Here is a 12,605-nt window from a genome sequence, read left to right as displayed (position 1 = left end):
ATATATAACTGCCCCTCGTACACGCAAACTAAAAATGCATGCTTGAAGACGTTCAGAACCTACTCTAGCGTGGTGGTGTAGGAGTACTGAAGGGGAACGGCTTTTGGCTGATTTCACTGAGCAGCTAACGGCTGGCTTTAAATAAATTTAAAAACGCTGCACTGTAGATGTAGCCTATGCGTAACTTCAGTTTGTTTTTAGTACGAAGACTGAGAGAAACGAACTGCATGCTAATGTTCAGCAATCAGCAATGCTAATCAGGAACGAAGGCAAACGGCAAGAGTACTGTTAACCGTCTAACTTCAGATCTTTATTTTTAATCTTTAATTTGAATACTTTGTCGTTCGCTGTAATGAGCAAATAAAGGCAAACTGTCCTTCCCATCTACCTAACTTTGTTGGCTGCATCGTTTGGGTAAGTCTTCTCGTTTCGCTGCATCTTACATAGGTGGTCGTAACTAAAATAACTAGAAGACATTCGGCTAAGGTTCGGGCTAATGCTTGGGGCTCAATTCCTGTGACTGCTATGGAATTGCCGAAACGTGACTGCTTCGTCAAATAAGTGTAGTGTCCTGCAGGTTTCCTAAAATGAACGACACATTTTAGATTTTTGGATGCCAGTAGTTATTGAAACAAAGCCAAATAATGTGGACGAATGGAAAGTTCATTAATCGTGGGGAGGGACCGCTTTTACCGAGTTTTCGTAGTTGGTCTACGGTAATTTCATTTTACAGCAAATCTTCTCAAATGGGGGGAAAACTGACCAATTCCAAATCAACTGCATTATGTTGAGGCAAGCATCTCGACTAAGTAAAGTTTGGTTTATTAGTTCCTTAAACACTCATACGCCGTTCGCAATAACTCTTCGTTTTAACACTGATATGGCAAACCAAATGTTTCACGGTAGGAACAGTCTTAAATGGGCGTTGACTCTTCTATAACACTTAAAATCGGCAAAACCGTTTGAAGCCAAGGCCATTCTAACACACTTGCTGTTGTAGGAAAATTTTGGGATTCCACATGATTGTGATGACATCACATGTCAAAGTTAGGGTATTCCCATCAGTGTTGATCAAACTGGTTCCTCCAAACTCCCGATGCTTCATGCTAAAAGTACATCACATGTATGACTATTTACTCATGTAATCAATATGTAATCCAATAAACCTGTATCATTAGTTGCAGCTGAGCTTATGGAAACGCAAGAAACCACAGTATCGACTGTAGAGAAAAAGCAAGAGAATGCATAAGGCTTAAACCACACTTTCTCACTCAGAAGAGAACATTAATCGAATATTAAGTATACACCTATATTTTCAAACGGATCAACTGCTAATAAATATGTGCTAGAAATAAACCATGACCCCTATGTAACCTGAATATAATGGAAAATTACAGGAGTCTATGACTTGTATTCTTAATGGAAAATTGCAGAATGAAGACTAATATTTTTAAGGGAAAGTTTGGGTAAATTTTCCACAATGATGTTATAACCTAAGAACAGGAAATCATTGTAGCGCCAAGAAGGTCAGATGATGTTTTAAGGAATGTTTTAGGAGTTATGTTGAGCACAGTGTATAAAATGGATGTAAAACTGACAATCGAGGTTCAATTCTGCAGAGTTGATCCCGCTTTGTGCACCTGTGCGAATAAAATGACTTTTCTGAAGAGCTTGCTGCTGTGGTGACTTTTCCCTCGAAGTTGTTTTCTACAAATTAGAGATTGGACTTTGAATTCTGTCGATTCCTAGACACGACACTGTGAGGTTGATTAGCCCTCTTATAGCACATTTGTTCTTCTGTAAATTCCAACGTGCAGTTTCTCTTGACTCTCCACTCCAAACTTTTCAGTGCAACCCACGCTCCTATCTCCTCAGCATCCACTCAAAGCACTACCACCACGTGGATAGATCGGGTAAACCACTGCATGGTTTTTTTTTTAGTTTTTAAAAAAATTTATTTATTTTTTTAAAGCATTTGGGTAATATATAATTGGTTTCAGCAGTATTGATTGCAGTGAACTATATAGAGAAAAAAGATGGCTTCACAATTCAGAGGATTCACTGTTCTTCTGTGAAACCTACTGAAGTGATGAAGGGTGTTGATTCTATGGGAGGGCAGTGTGGTACTTGGCCATTCCAAATAAAAAGAAGTCTGTTGTATTTCAGATGTTATCATTTCCTCTGATTAAGTGTCATATTATTATACAAATAGTTATTTTAAATTAAACTGTAAATTCCAAGCCGTTGTTGTCTACACTGTTTCACTAAGTTTGGCAGTACAGACGGTTGGTTGTTGAGCTTATTTTGTTCTGAATAAACCTGACCCAACCCCTAGAGCAGTATTGAATGTTCCAGCGTTTGGTGCTGTGCTCTTTCTGCATGCATAAACATATCAAGTGTATTTCAGTGTCTGCCTGGTCCTTCTGAATAACAGAAATGACTCTACCAACCACAATTGATGCATCATTCAAAAATTGTCTGCCCTTTTCTTCTCAGTAATACGGTTCACAAAAGGTCCACTTAAGTTTCGTTTCCCCCGAAAAATAACAGGATTGTGTCCACCCGTGCATGAGTTATTTTTATTTTTTATTTAAGCATCCAGATGATAGCAGTGAGAATAATTGCATTTAAACGATCCATGTCTGTTTTACATATTGTGAACTAAGTATGTTTTTCCTCCTCAGACAAAGTGAAATATTCATACTAGTGTAGAAATCCTGTACTGCTTTTGAATCTTGTTTAATTTTTTTTTTTTTTTTTAACCACTCAGAGTACTGTTTATGAAGGAGCCAAGTTGTTGGACTGGGGCAGAGTCTTTCTGCTATAGGAAATTGATGCAAATACTGCGTCTAACTACAGGAAACCGACATGAAACCAACAAGACTACTTTGCTGTGTGAGTTAATGTTATGACTAACTACTGCAGACCATCATATGCTGTTTTCTATTTTTATTCTGTTTCTTATCCAGGGTGTGGTCCATGTTGCGATCCATCTCTGTTAGTGGATGTTTGGCATTATGGGAAAGTGGTAAAGAAATCTGACTTCAAAACCTGAAGGTTATGGGTTGCTTGGGCTGTTGAGAGCATGGTGTATCCCTGGGAAAATAAATTTCAGTCTATGTATTCTGCAGGACTGTACTCTTGAATTTGACAACTTCTCATGCTACAAAGAACATGCAGGGACCAAGGAGCACCAGCAGGTATGTTTTCTGCTACCCGAGTTGTCAAGGATCTTTTGTAGAATTTTGTTTGCTTATATATATTTGTGCTGTATCCATTTAGACTAAATATAGGCTAAATATAAGTATTAAGATGAATTTTTTTATTTGCTCAAATCTTGCTTGGAATGGTGACATTTCTAATCAAGGATTATTTTACTTCTCCAGAACATTTGAGATGAAAGGTGTCTACAAATGTATCATAGTCTCATTGTATTCAGTCTAAGCAAGGGTGTAACTTTAGTTCTAATATTTGGAGGAGTGGAAATGCATAGCCTTGATGTTGAGAAATGCAACCCTCTAACAGGGTTCGGGGGCATGGGGTGGGGGGGGGGAAGGGATATTAATTTTGCTCCTAATTGTGTGTTTTCTAAAAGGTTAGGAATTAAGGTTTCCTTTTATTACATTACTGAATGCAGGGGTGTTTTGCAAAAAAAGGCAAATGCACAAGGAGTCTGGCATTAAGGTCTGTGGTAAAATGACATTTGATTAAAAGTTAAGTCTGTTTTGTCTTATTTGTTTTTGTGTTTCCTGGATTGTAACTTCAGCAAGTGGCAGAGACGTTTCAGACAGGTAATTTATGGATTTTTATTTATTCAATTTTGAGTGGGTCTGTGGGACTAAATTGGGTGTGACTGTGGGTGTGCTGAATTTGGAGTGGTTTGATTGCACGTGGCATCAGATTGTTTGATTATGCTGTGATTTGTGCTGACAGAAGTTACTCACCGTTCCTTTCTCTTTGTTCCATCTCCATATTTCAGTTCCACACAATGGACAAGGTGAGAAGGCGATTAAATATGAGCATCCCATCTTTCTGCCTTTGTGTGCAAAGTGTAGCGCCATTAAGCTTACAGTGTTTAGTGTCCTATCAGAAGAGAACTTTAATTGCGTGGCTGTAGTGTGGAATGGTCTGTGAATGGGAATAACTGGCCTCATGTCTTGTTTGCAGTGCATTTGCCACGTTTTACACTGGACTGTGTGTCAGATCCCAGGCCATACCCAGTTATCGGTGAGCATTACAATTGCCCAGGTGGACACACTACACCTCCCTGCTTGCTCTGTCTGCCCTGTGCGGAAGACAACTTTGTTCTGAAGTTAAACGTTTTCCAGGAAGGAGAATTGCTCCTGTGTTGTGGGTCCTTTCCTGTGTTTGCATGTTGTATGATTGTTGTACAGTCTACTGTTGTGGAAATTGTCTCTCACAAAGACCAGACTGCCCACGAGGCAGCGATGGATTCAATCAGAGTTGCTTTATTCAGCTAAAGAGAGTAAACTCCAAAAACACTCAGTGATGCTGTAGGACTTTATACACTTCCAGCTCTGCAATCTTATCCTCCATATTATCTTAAGGATAAAAATCAGTTTTCGCCTTTGAGGGCTGTCAAAAAATATTTGAAGTTCGAAAATCTTTCTTTTTTTTAAAGTTCGAAACTAAATTTGAGCATTCGAATATTAGTTTTGGATCCCGCGTATTGTAATTAACATGCAGGCAGACCTGCCAGCCTGCACGAATTTTGTGTATCAACCACGCAATTCTTGGTCAAAATAGGCAGGTACGAAATGCCAGCTGAAACTACGCAAAAAAAAAAAAAATATATATATTGTAATTTAATTACGGAAAACAATCAATCGGTACAAAACAATACCGTACGTTTATTCGGTATTTAAACTACATCCCTCGGATTGAACCAGATGCTACGACCTTGTGCTTGTGGTTCTGTAACCCCTCCCCGCCTCTCACTCACTCAACATCCACTGAGACGCAGCGGTACTTTATCCACCGAGGCGTAACGCTGCATTGCTGAGGTAAAATGGGAAGTGGGGAGTAATAATCAAGCACAAAGATGTGACCGTAATGTTAACATATAAAACGTTAAAACATGTTCGGTAACTTTACGTCATGATGCATTTCAAGGGGTATATCCTAATGAGATACATTTGTGTATATAGTTAGCCGTAGTAGTAGCTCGCATACGATTTAGCCTCGTTACGAGACGGCTACGGTGTGAATAGCTGATGAGTAATTTAGCTGAAGTAACTCAAACGCCGCGGAGACTCCCTCTTATAACTCTGAATCGCGCACACTGTTATGTTACATTACAACATTTTGTACACAAGTTTCTGTGAATACTTGAAAATGAAAACATATGTCACAATATACAAAATTATTTCCATGCTTATCAGTTTGTATAAGCACACATCATATAATGAAATATTAATCATGAAAAAACGTTTTAAGCAGGTGTACTCAAACTTTTGACTTGCAAGTGTCGTGTCTAGGAACCGACAAAGTCCAATCTTTAATTTGTAGAAAACAACTTCACGAGAGAAAAGACACCACAGCAGCAAGCTCTTCAGAAAAGTATTTGCACAGGTGCATAAAGCCGGATCAATTCTGCAGAATTGAACCTTGATTGTCAGTTTTACATTCATTTTATACACTATGCACCCCACAACTCCCCCTAACACATTCCTTAAAATACCATCTGTCCTTCTTGGCACCACAATGATTTCCTGTTCTTGGGTCTACCTGACCTACTTGGCACCACAATGATTTTCTGTTCTTGGGTGATAATGTCATTGTGGAAAGTTACCCCAACTTTCCCTTAAAAATATTAGTCTTTATTCTGTAATTTTCCATTAAGAATACAAGTCACAACCTCCTGTAATTTTCCATTGTATTCAGGTTACATAGGGGTCACTGTAAAATATTAGTCTTCTAGCACATTTATTAGCAGTTGATCAGTTTGAAAATATAAATGTATGGTTAGTATTTGATTAATGTTCTCTGCTGAGTGAGTAAGTGTGGTTTATTTAAGCCTTCTGCATTCTCTTGCTTTTTCTCTACAGTTGATACTGTGGTTTCTTGCGTTTCCATAAGGTGTGTGTGTGTGTGTGTGTGTGTGTGTGTGGCAGACTGTCGTGGGCAAAGCGAAGTGGTGCGAAAGGATGTGAACTAAGCGTTACACTGAATCTTGTGGTTCTCAAAATATTGGCAGGTCTGTGCAGACTTTTCATGCGGCGAATCATGTTCATGCATGCAAAGTTCATTTCCTGTGCTAATGTTACTTCCTCTGTCAACAAAAAACGTTCTGCCCTCGACCCAGGGCAAGTGGATCGTCCGGTTTTCCTTGCCAATAACCCCCGGTGATACTTTCAGCTCCATGGACACCTAACGTTACTGGTCAGCTAGCCTCGTGAGCCAGTCTCTTTTTCACTTCATTCAACAGATCTGGTCAGCTAACAATTTAGGCTAAATAATGTTCCCATGGCAGGCTGTTTCCTTTCTTTTCTGAAGATTTTGATTACATTTCCTATAAACAATCTTTTCCCTATGATTAATAAATGCCGTAATTTGTGGCAAATTACATCCACGAGAAAGTGCTTTATTCATTTATGCATTAGGCTATAGAAACTGCAGGGGGCTCATTTATAAAATTAACTTGCGTGCATACGTCAAGTGAAGACCTGACGTAGAGCCACGACCGTTTCCACAGTCAAATCGAGTAGTTGAAATTTTATAAATCACTACTTTGACGTGATTTTCTACGCACGCGCCACACAGTTGATCTAAAATACGTTTTATAAATTCCCGCTTGTGGAAAATAACGCGTAGGCCAGTTTAGAGGGAGCCTCACGTGCATATCGCGCCCGACAAGAAGCAGCTTATTTTTGTGAATTATAGGCAAATTATATTTGAATACAACTAATTACAAAAGATAATATTCAAACTCAATTTCATGGCACTTTTGACAGCCTTAGTGCCTTTTGAATGTCTTTAGAACATTTTTTGGTTCCTCTAAATTGATTGTTTCACACTTTCCTAGACAGAGCAGGTTTTTTCTACAATTTACCGTTACTGCTCAAGCACGTCTTGGCAAATAGACATTGCTTCAAGCACACATGATGAAACATTGGCACTCAGTATAAACAAAATGTATATAAAACAGATTTTTCTCCCACAAATACACTGCCTGGCAAAAAAAAAAAAAAGTCACAAAAAAGCACACTTTCGTTGGACCGCCTTTAGCTTTGATTACAGCACGCATTCGTCGTGGCATTGTTTCGACAACCTCATGCAGCATCACAACATTTATTTCCATCCAGAATTGCATTATTTTTTTGGCCGAGATCTTGTATTGACGACGGGAGAGTCTAACCACTCCGTAAAGTCTTCTCCAGCACATCCCAAAGACTTTCAGTGGGGTTAAGGTCAGGACTCTGTGGTGGCCAATTCATGTGTGAAAGTGATTCCTCATGCTCCCAGAACCACTCTTTCACAATTTGAGCCCTATGAATCTTGGCATTGTCGTCCTGGAATATGCCCGTACCATCAGGGAAGAAAAAATCCAGTGATGGGATAACCTGGTCATTCAGTACATTCAGGTACTCAGCTGACTTCTTTTTATTGCCACATAACGTTGCTGAGCCTAAACCTGACCAATTGAAGCAACCCCAGATCATAACATTGCCTTCAGAGGCTTGTACCGTGGGCACTATGCATGACTGGTGCATCGCACCAGTGAGTGTAGGGGGTTGAGGCAGCTTTTTCCGCCCACAGGTCTTCAGCTGGTGTCGCTGTGCATCAGCACAGAGTGGAGTGGTCCTTCCTTCTACCTGTGCCATGCCTGCCACGAAAAGTGCCAGAGCGACATCATCGTATCGCACCTGAAATCCACGGAGCATTACTTCTCCGTCTTCGTGAGCATCACCCTCTTCTGCCCGTCTTCTGTTTTTCTTCCTCTCTGATACCTTTTATTAATGAATTTTGGTAATTGTGGCGAGTGCTTTTACTTCATTTTTCTTTTTACAGTTTGTACTGTGTTCAGTGAATATAGTGCTTTTCATTTATAAACAAAAGCGTGTATAGTTAGTCAGTGTGTTCATTCCCAGGCCTGCCTGAATCCTGAGCGGCTCTGTTTTGGCTGGTTTCATCCCCCAGCGATGGTCCCAGGTCTGAAAGTTAAGGCTGAGGAGGAGGAGGAGCAGCAGGGACCTGGAGTCCTCAGGGTAACTACACTACTGGGGTAGATGTTAGTGGGTCACCACTAGAAGGCCACTCTTGAAAGGACAGAGGGCCTGTCTGACATTGAGACAGACAAATAGACTGTTTGAGGTCTGGGGGACGGCTATCTTAATTTCTCTTTCACATATTTTCTTAATCTTTATTTGAGCATTGAATTCACACAACCACTATATACAGTATCTGTACTTTGACAAAACATAAAAATGGGTGGTTTGGATTTGACCAAATGTAATATTTACATCCGTGATTGGCGATCTGGCTCTTGGTGGGATTTGGGCAGGACTTCCATCCTTAATAGGTCCACTGTGATGCCCCGGTAAGTGCCGGAGCTGTGGAGCTCGGGGTGCCTGGGTACTCGTATAGCCATGTGGGAGTTTGAGTTCACTTCCTCCTGTCGTGTCTAGGAAACCGACAGACTTCCACGCCAATCGCCAATCTGTAGAAAACAATTTTAGGAGGGAAAAGACACAACAGCAGCAAGCTCTTCAGAAAGCTTAGACTTTATTGCACAGGTGCACAAAGCCGGATCAATTCAGCAGAATTGAACCCCGATTGTCAGTTTTGCATACATTTTATACACACATTGTGCCCACAACCCCCCTTTGACATATTCCTAAAAATACCAGCCATCTGGTCTTTTTGGCACAGTAAAAAGTTTCAATTTCCCGTTCGTGGGTCAGCTTGACTTTCTTGGCACAAAGATGATTTTCGGTCCTTATGATGTTCTTAATGTATCAATAATTAATCTTTATCATAGTGGACAGGTGCCCCAAAACTGATTTTTGGTTCTATTGATGTTCTTAATTAATCTTCATCAGTGGACAGGTACCCCAATTTTCCCTTACTTTGTACTTTCCCCCTACGCATACACCACGTCATTGCTGTCTGTATTTTTCCAATTTTCCCTTACTCTGTACTTTTTCACTATGCATACACGTCATTGCTTTCTGTATTTTCCCATTACACATACAAGTTCAGAGTTATAGTCTCCTGTACTTTTTCTTTTTACTTTATTCAGGTTACACAGGGGTCACTGTAAAGTATTAGTTTTCTAAGTTTTCTAGCACATTTCTATTGGGTAATAACGTTTTGTTAGTTTTTTTGGATTATATTTTTAGTAATATATGATTAGTTTTTGGTTAGTGTTATCTGCTGGAATTATTATTTGATTCGTTTTTTCTGCTTAATGAGTAAGTATGATTTTTCTTAAGCCTTCTGCGTTTGCCTTTTTTCTACAGTGGATACTGTGGTTTCTTGCGTTTCCATAAGCTTTGCTGCAACTACTGATATAGAGTTATTGGATTACATATTGATTATATTAGTATATAGTTATACATGTGATATGAGTGTATATAATTTTTATTATGAAGCATTGAGAGTTTGGAGGAAACAGTCTGATCAACATTGATGGGAATACCTTTAACTTTAACATGTGACGTCATCCCACTCATGGGGAGTCTCAAAATTCTCCTACACTCCAATTAAGTGATTTTAACTGCTTTGCTGCTCTTTTCTTTACTTATAGGTGATTGATATGCCAAAGAAAGTGTTTGAAAATATTAAAACGATGCCTTATTTCCAGAGTAAGTGTGAGTTTCTCCTCTTGTAAGCGGGGCAGTGTCTCCAGTTGTTGCTTTTGCATGTCTTTTGATACCGATGTTGGAATTGTTATTGGAATTGATGCTTGTGATTCTGTTTAAAAAAAAAAAATTAAAAAAAAACTTAAAATCTGATTTCTCAAAGTTAATCACAAACCAAGCTGTTATCTCCTTAGAACTAGTTTTTTTTCTTTCCTTTTTTTTTTCTTTCTGAAAAGCAACAGTCTTACGGTGAAGCCACACTATACGCGCCCCCCCCCCGCGAGGCCGCGGGGGAGGTGGCAAAAATTCAACTTTGACCCCCTCGCCGCGTCGCGGTAACCAATCTGATTTGATCTAATGATCCGTCAAGTAAACTGTCCCTATTTTTTTCAAATTTTAGTTCCACATTCTGTCGTTCCACAATGGAGGACCTAACTCGTAATTTCCGTATCGGGTTTCCCAACTTAATAAAATCTCCTACAGAGACATTGATAAGAGGAACGCAGCGTGGAGAAAAGTCTCTGAAATCGTCGGTGGCTCTGCAATGTAGTTATCGCCGTTAGCTACTATCACTGTCCAGTCTGAATAAAAATAATTTTGCAGTAACCTAGCTCTGAAAAATGTTAATAAGCTGCCTAGCTAGGCTGTCTAATGTCTAGCTATAGTTAGTAACAACAAACAATAACAAAAAAAATCTTCCTAATGTATTAGTTGCTAGTTGTTCGTTTCTACCAGCCACCTAGCTAGCTAACCAGATATAACTTTGAAGGCATTATCTGGCTAATTAGCCAGACAATGTTTTTGTTGTTGGTTGTTACTCACTAGCTAGACATTAAACAGCCTAGCTAGGCAACCGACTAACATCTTTCAGATCTAGGTTACTGCAAAAATTATTTTTATTCAGACAGGACAATGAATATGAAACACGATATTAAACCTGGTCAACATTTAACGAACACAACTGTCTGTCAGATATAGGTGACACGCCCACAAACAGCCGATTGAGGGGACGCGGCGCAGCGACAGGCGGTAGTCGCCGCGTATAGTGTGGCTTCACTGTTACTGCCTTTTGGTGTTTGCTTTGCACATGCTTCATCTCTTGCTATTTTAAAGTAATGTCTTCCGACCGTTCTTGGCTCAACTTGGGAACAAGCTGGTCTGAAAGTGAGCATATTGTATTCTTGTTGTCATGTATACCATTATTCCAGGTTGAAGTAGTGGTACTTTTTGAAGTACAGCTGGCTTTTCTGATGTTAACCCCTATTGTATCAGCTGCCTAATTGGCCTAAGGTCTATCACAAGTGGATCCTTAAGACTGTTTGAGATTGCTGATCCTGTCCTTCCTATTCCCTCTACACCAGCAATGAAGGAGCTCCCCTGCTCAGACAAACTGAAAGAGATGTGCAGAGGTCAGTCTCATTGGTTGGGGTTTATGGTCAAAAGGCTGTTCCCCATTGCTTTTTTGTGGGATGTGTAATCCAGGTTGCGTATCACTTCACTCTCCTGTCTACTTGCGTAGCTGATTTGGTATGGCTAATTCCATTTAAAGTGTAGAATCGGGCATGCCACCTGAAACTTGCTTGAATCTGTGTTCAAAGCAAGGCCTGCTCACCTGAACAGCCCAATGTAAGGTAGTCTCATTTGAGTTGCAATCAAGCAGAATACGGAAGTTGTCCCAGTTGATGTTTGAGTTCAGCTGTGTATATATAATTTATTTTTCTTTGCAGTTCATCAACCAGAAAGGATGACTGTACAGGAATACCTCAGAAATCCATCAAGGACACACCCTTTACTGGGTTAGTACAGCTAACTCCAACATCATGGAAAATATCCTTCACGGATAATCGATAACATCTTTGAGTTCCTGTGAGATCTGCGCACATTTAAAAGTTAAACGGAATTCAAACAGACCTTATCTCAAGTTATTTGTTATAAATATTGGACAAAAATGGAAGTTCTGCATATGGTGATTGAATGAATCTCAGGCTGGACCAACAGACCGTTGTCTCTGAAAAACAATATAAGCTCATGTATTGGCCTTTTTTATATTTTTGAAGACTGTACTTGTACATCAACATCAAAAGGGTCTCCTGACAGTTTTTTTTTTTTTTTTTTTTTTCGCACCGTTTTTGGAAAGATATTCCTACTAAACACTAATACATTCATTTATAACTGATACATTAGCTGGTCTAATATGATCTTTCTTTATTTTTTCCCCTTGCGTTTGAATCTTTCGTTGAATCTTTGTTTTTACTCTGGCCCCCCTCACTGTTCCTCCTTGAGGCGTGCAGGCTGTCCCTTTCATGACCTCTGCCTCTGCCTCCTGCATGGCTCCATCCAGCGGTGGTTCTTCCTCCTCTTCTAGTTCCAGCCATTTCTGCAAATCACAGAAAAGGCCCTGGTTCAAACTCAGGCCTGATTTTATCACGACAGTGCTTCGTGGACAAGCCGGATCCAGCCCGAACTACAAGACCATATAAGGGTCCCCCCTTTTCCCTACTATGCAGTCTCTGGCTCCATTTTGTACCACATGCTGAGACTTCTGCAGTTTCAAAACATTTTTCACAAGTCCATGGAAAGTCTATAGTTGACGTCAGTCACTTTGTCCATGTTTTTACTTTTTTTCTTTTCTTTTTTTAACAGTCTACGGTTCGGTTCTTTAGAATGCTTTAAGGTAAATGCTAAGGCCCAAGACTTAATGGCATGTATTTGTGAACAAAACGGAGATGGGTAATCATCTCGGGCCACATAAGGAGGGACGTGTGCAACATGTCAGGGTCT

General features: G+C 39.8%; 1 protein-coding gene across 6 annotated transcripts in view; it reads left to right on the top strand.

Annotated features, from left to right (window-relative positions):
* LOC118234697 overlaps positions 1-12,605 on the top strand; it is a 71,646-nt gene continuing 59,041 nt past the window's right edge. For 3 of the 6 annotated variants that reach the window (XM_035431430.1, XM_035431429.1, XM_035431432.1), the window contains exons 1-11: positions 1-414; positions 2,771-2,895; positions 3,132-3,200; positions 3,767-3,791; positions 3,980-3,997; positions 4,168-4,227; positions 7,780-7,919; positions 8,112-8,228; positions 9,770-9,827; positions 11,186-11,233; positions 11,552-11,620. In XM_035431430.1, the coding sequence (XP_035287321.1) occupies positions 2,869-2,895; positions 3,132-3,200; positions 3,767-3,791; positions 3,980-3,997; positions 4,168-4,227; positions 7,780-7,919; positions 8,112-8,228; positions 9,770-9,827; positions 11,186-11,233; positions 11,552-11,620 (631 nt within the window). In that variant the 5' untranslated portion in view covers positions 1-414; positions 2,771-2,868. Of the gene's footprint in view, positions 415-1,849; positions 1,914-2,770; positions 2,896-3,131; positions 3,201-3,766; positions 3,792-3,979; positions 3,998-4,167; positions 4,228-7,779; positions 7,920-8,111; positions 8,229-9,769; positions 9,828-11,185; positions 11,234-11,551; positions 11,621-12,605 lie in introns of those variants that run through there. The other 3 variants (XM_035431428.1, XM_035431427.1, XM_035431433.1) reach the window with 3 other exon arrangements.

Source organism: Anguilla anguilla, chromosome 8, assembly GCF_013347855.1.
Source record: "Anguilla anguilla isolate fAngAng1 chromosome 8, fAngAng1.pri, whole genome shotgun sequence".
NCBI lineage: Eukaryota > Metazoa > Chordata > Actinopteri > Anguilliformes > Anguillidae > Anguilla > Anguilla anguilla.
This window is presented reverse-complemented; position numbering and strand designations above follow the sequence as displayed.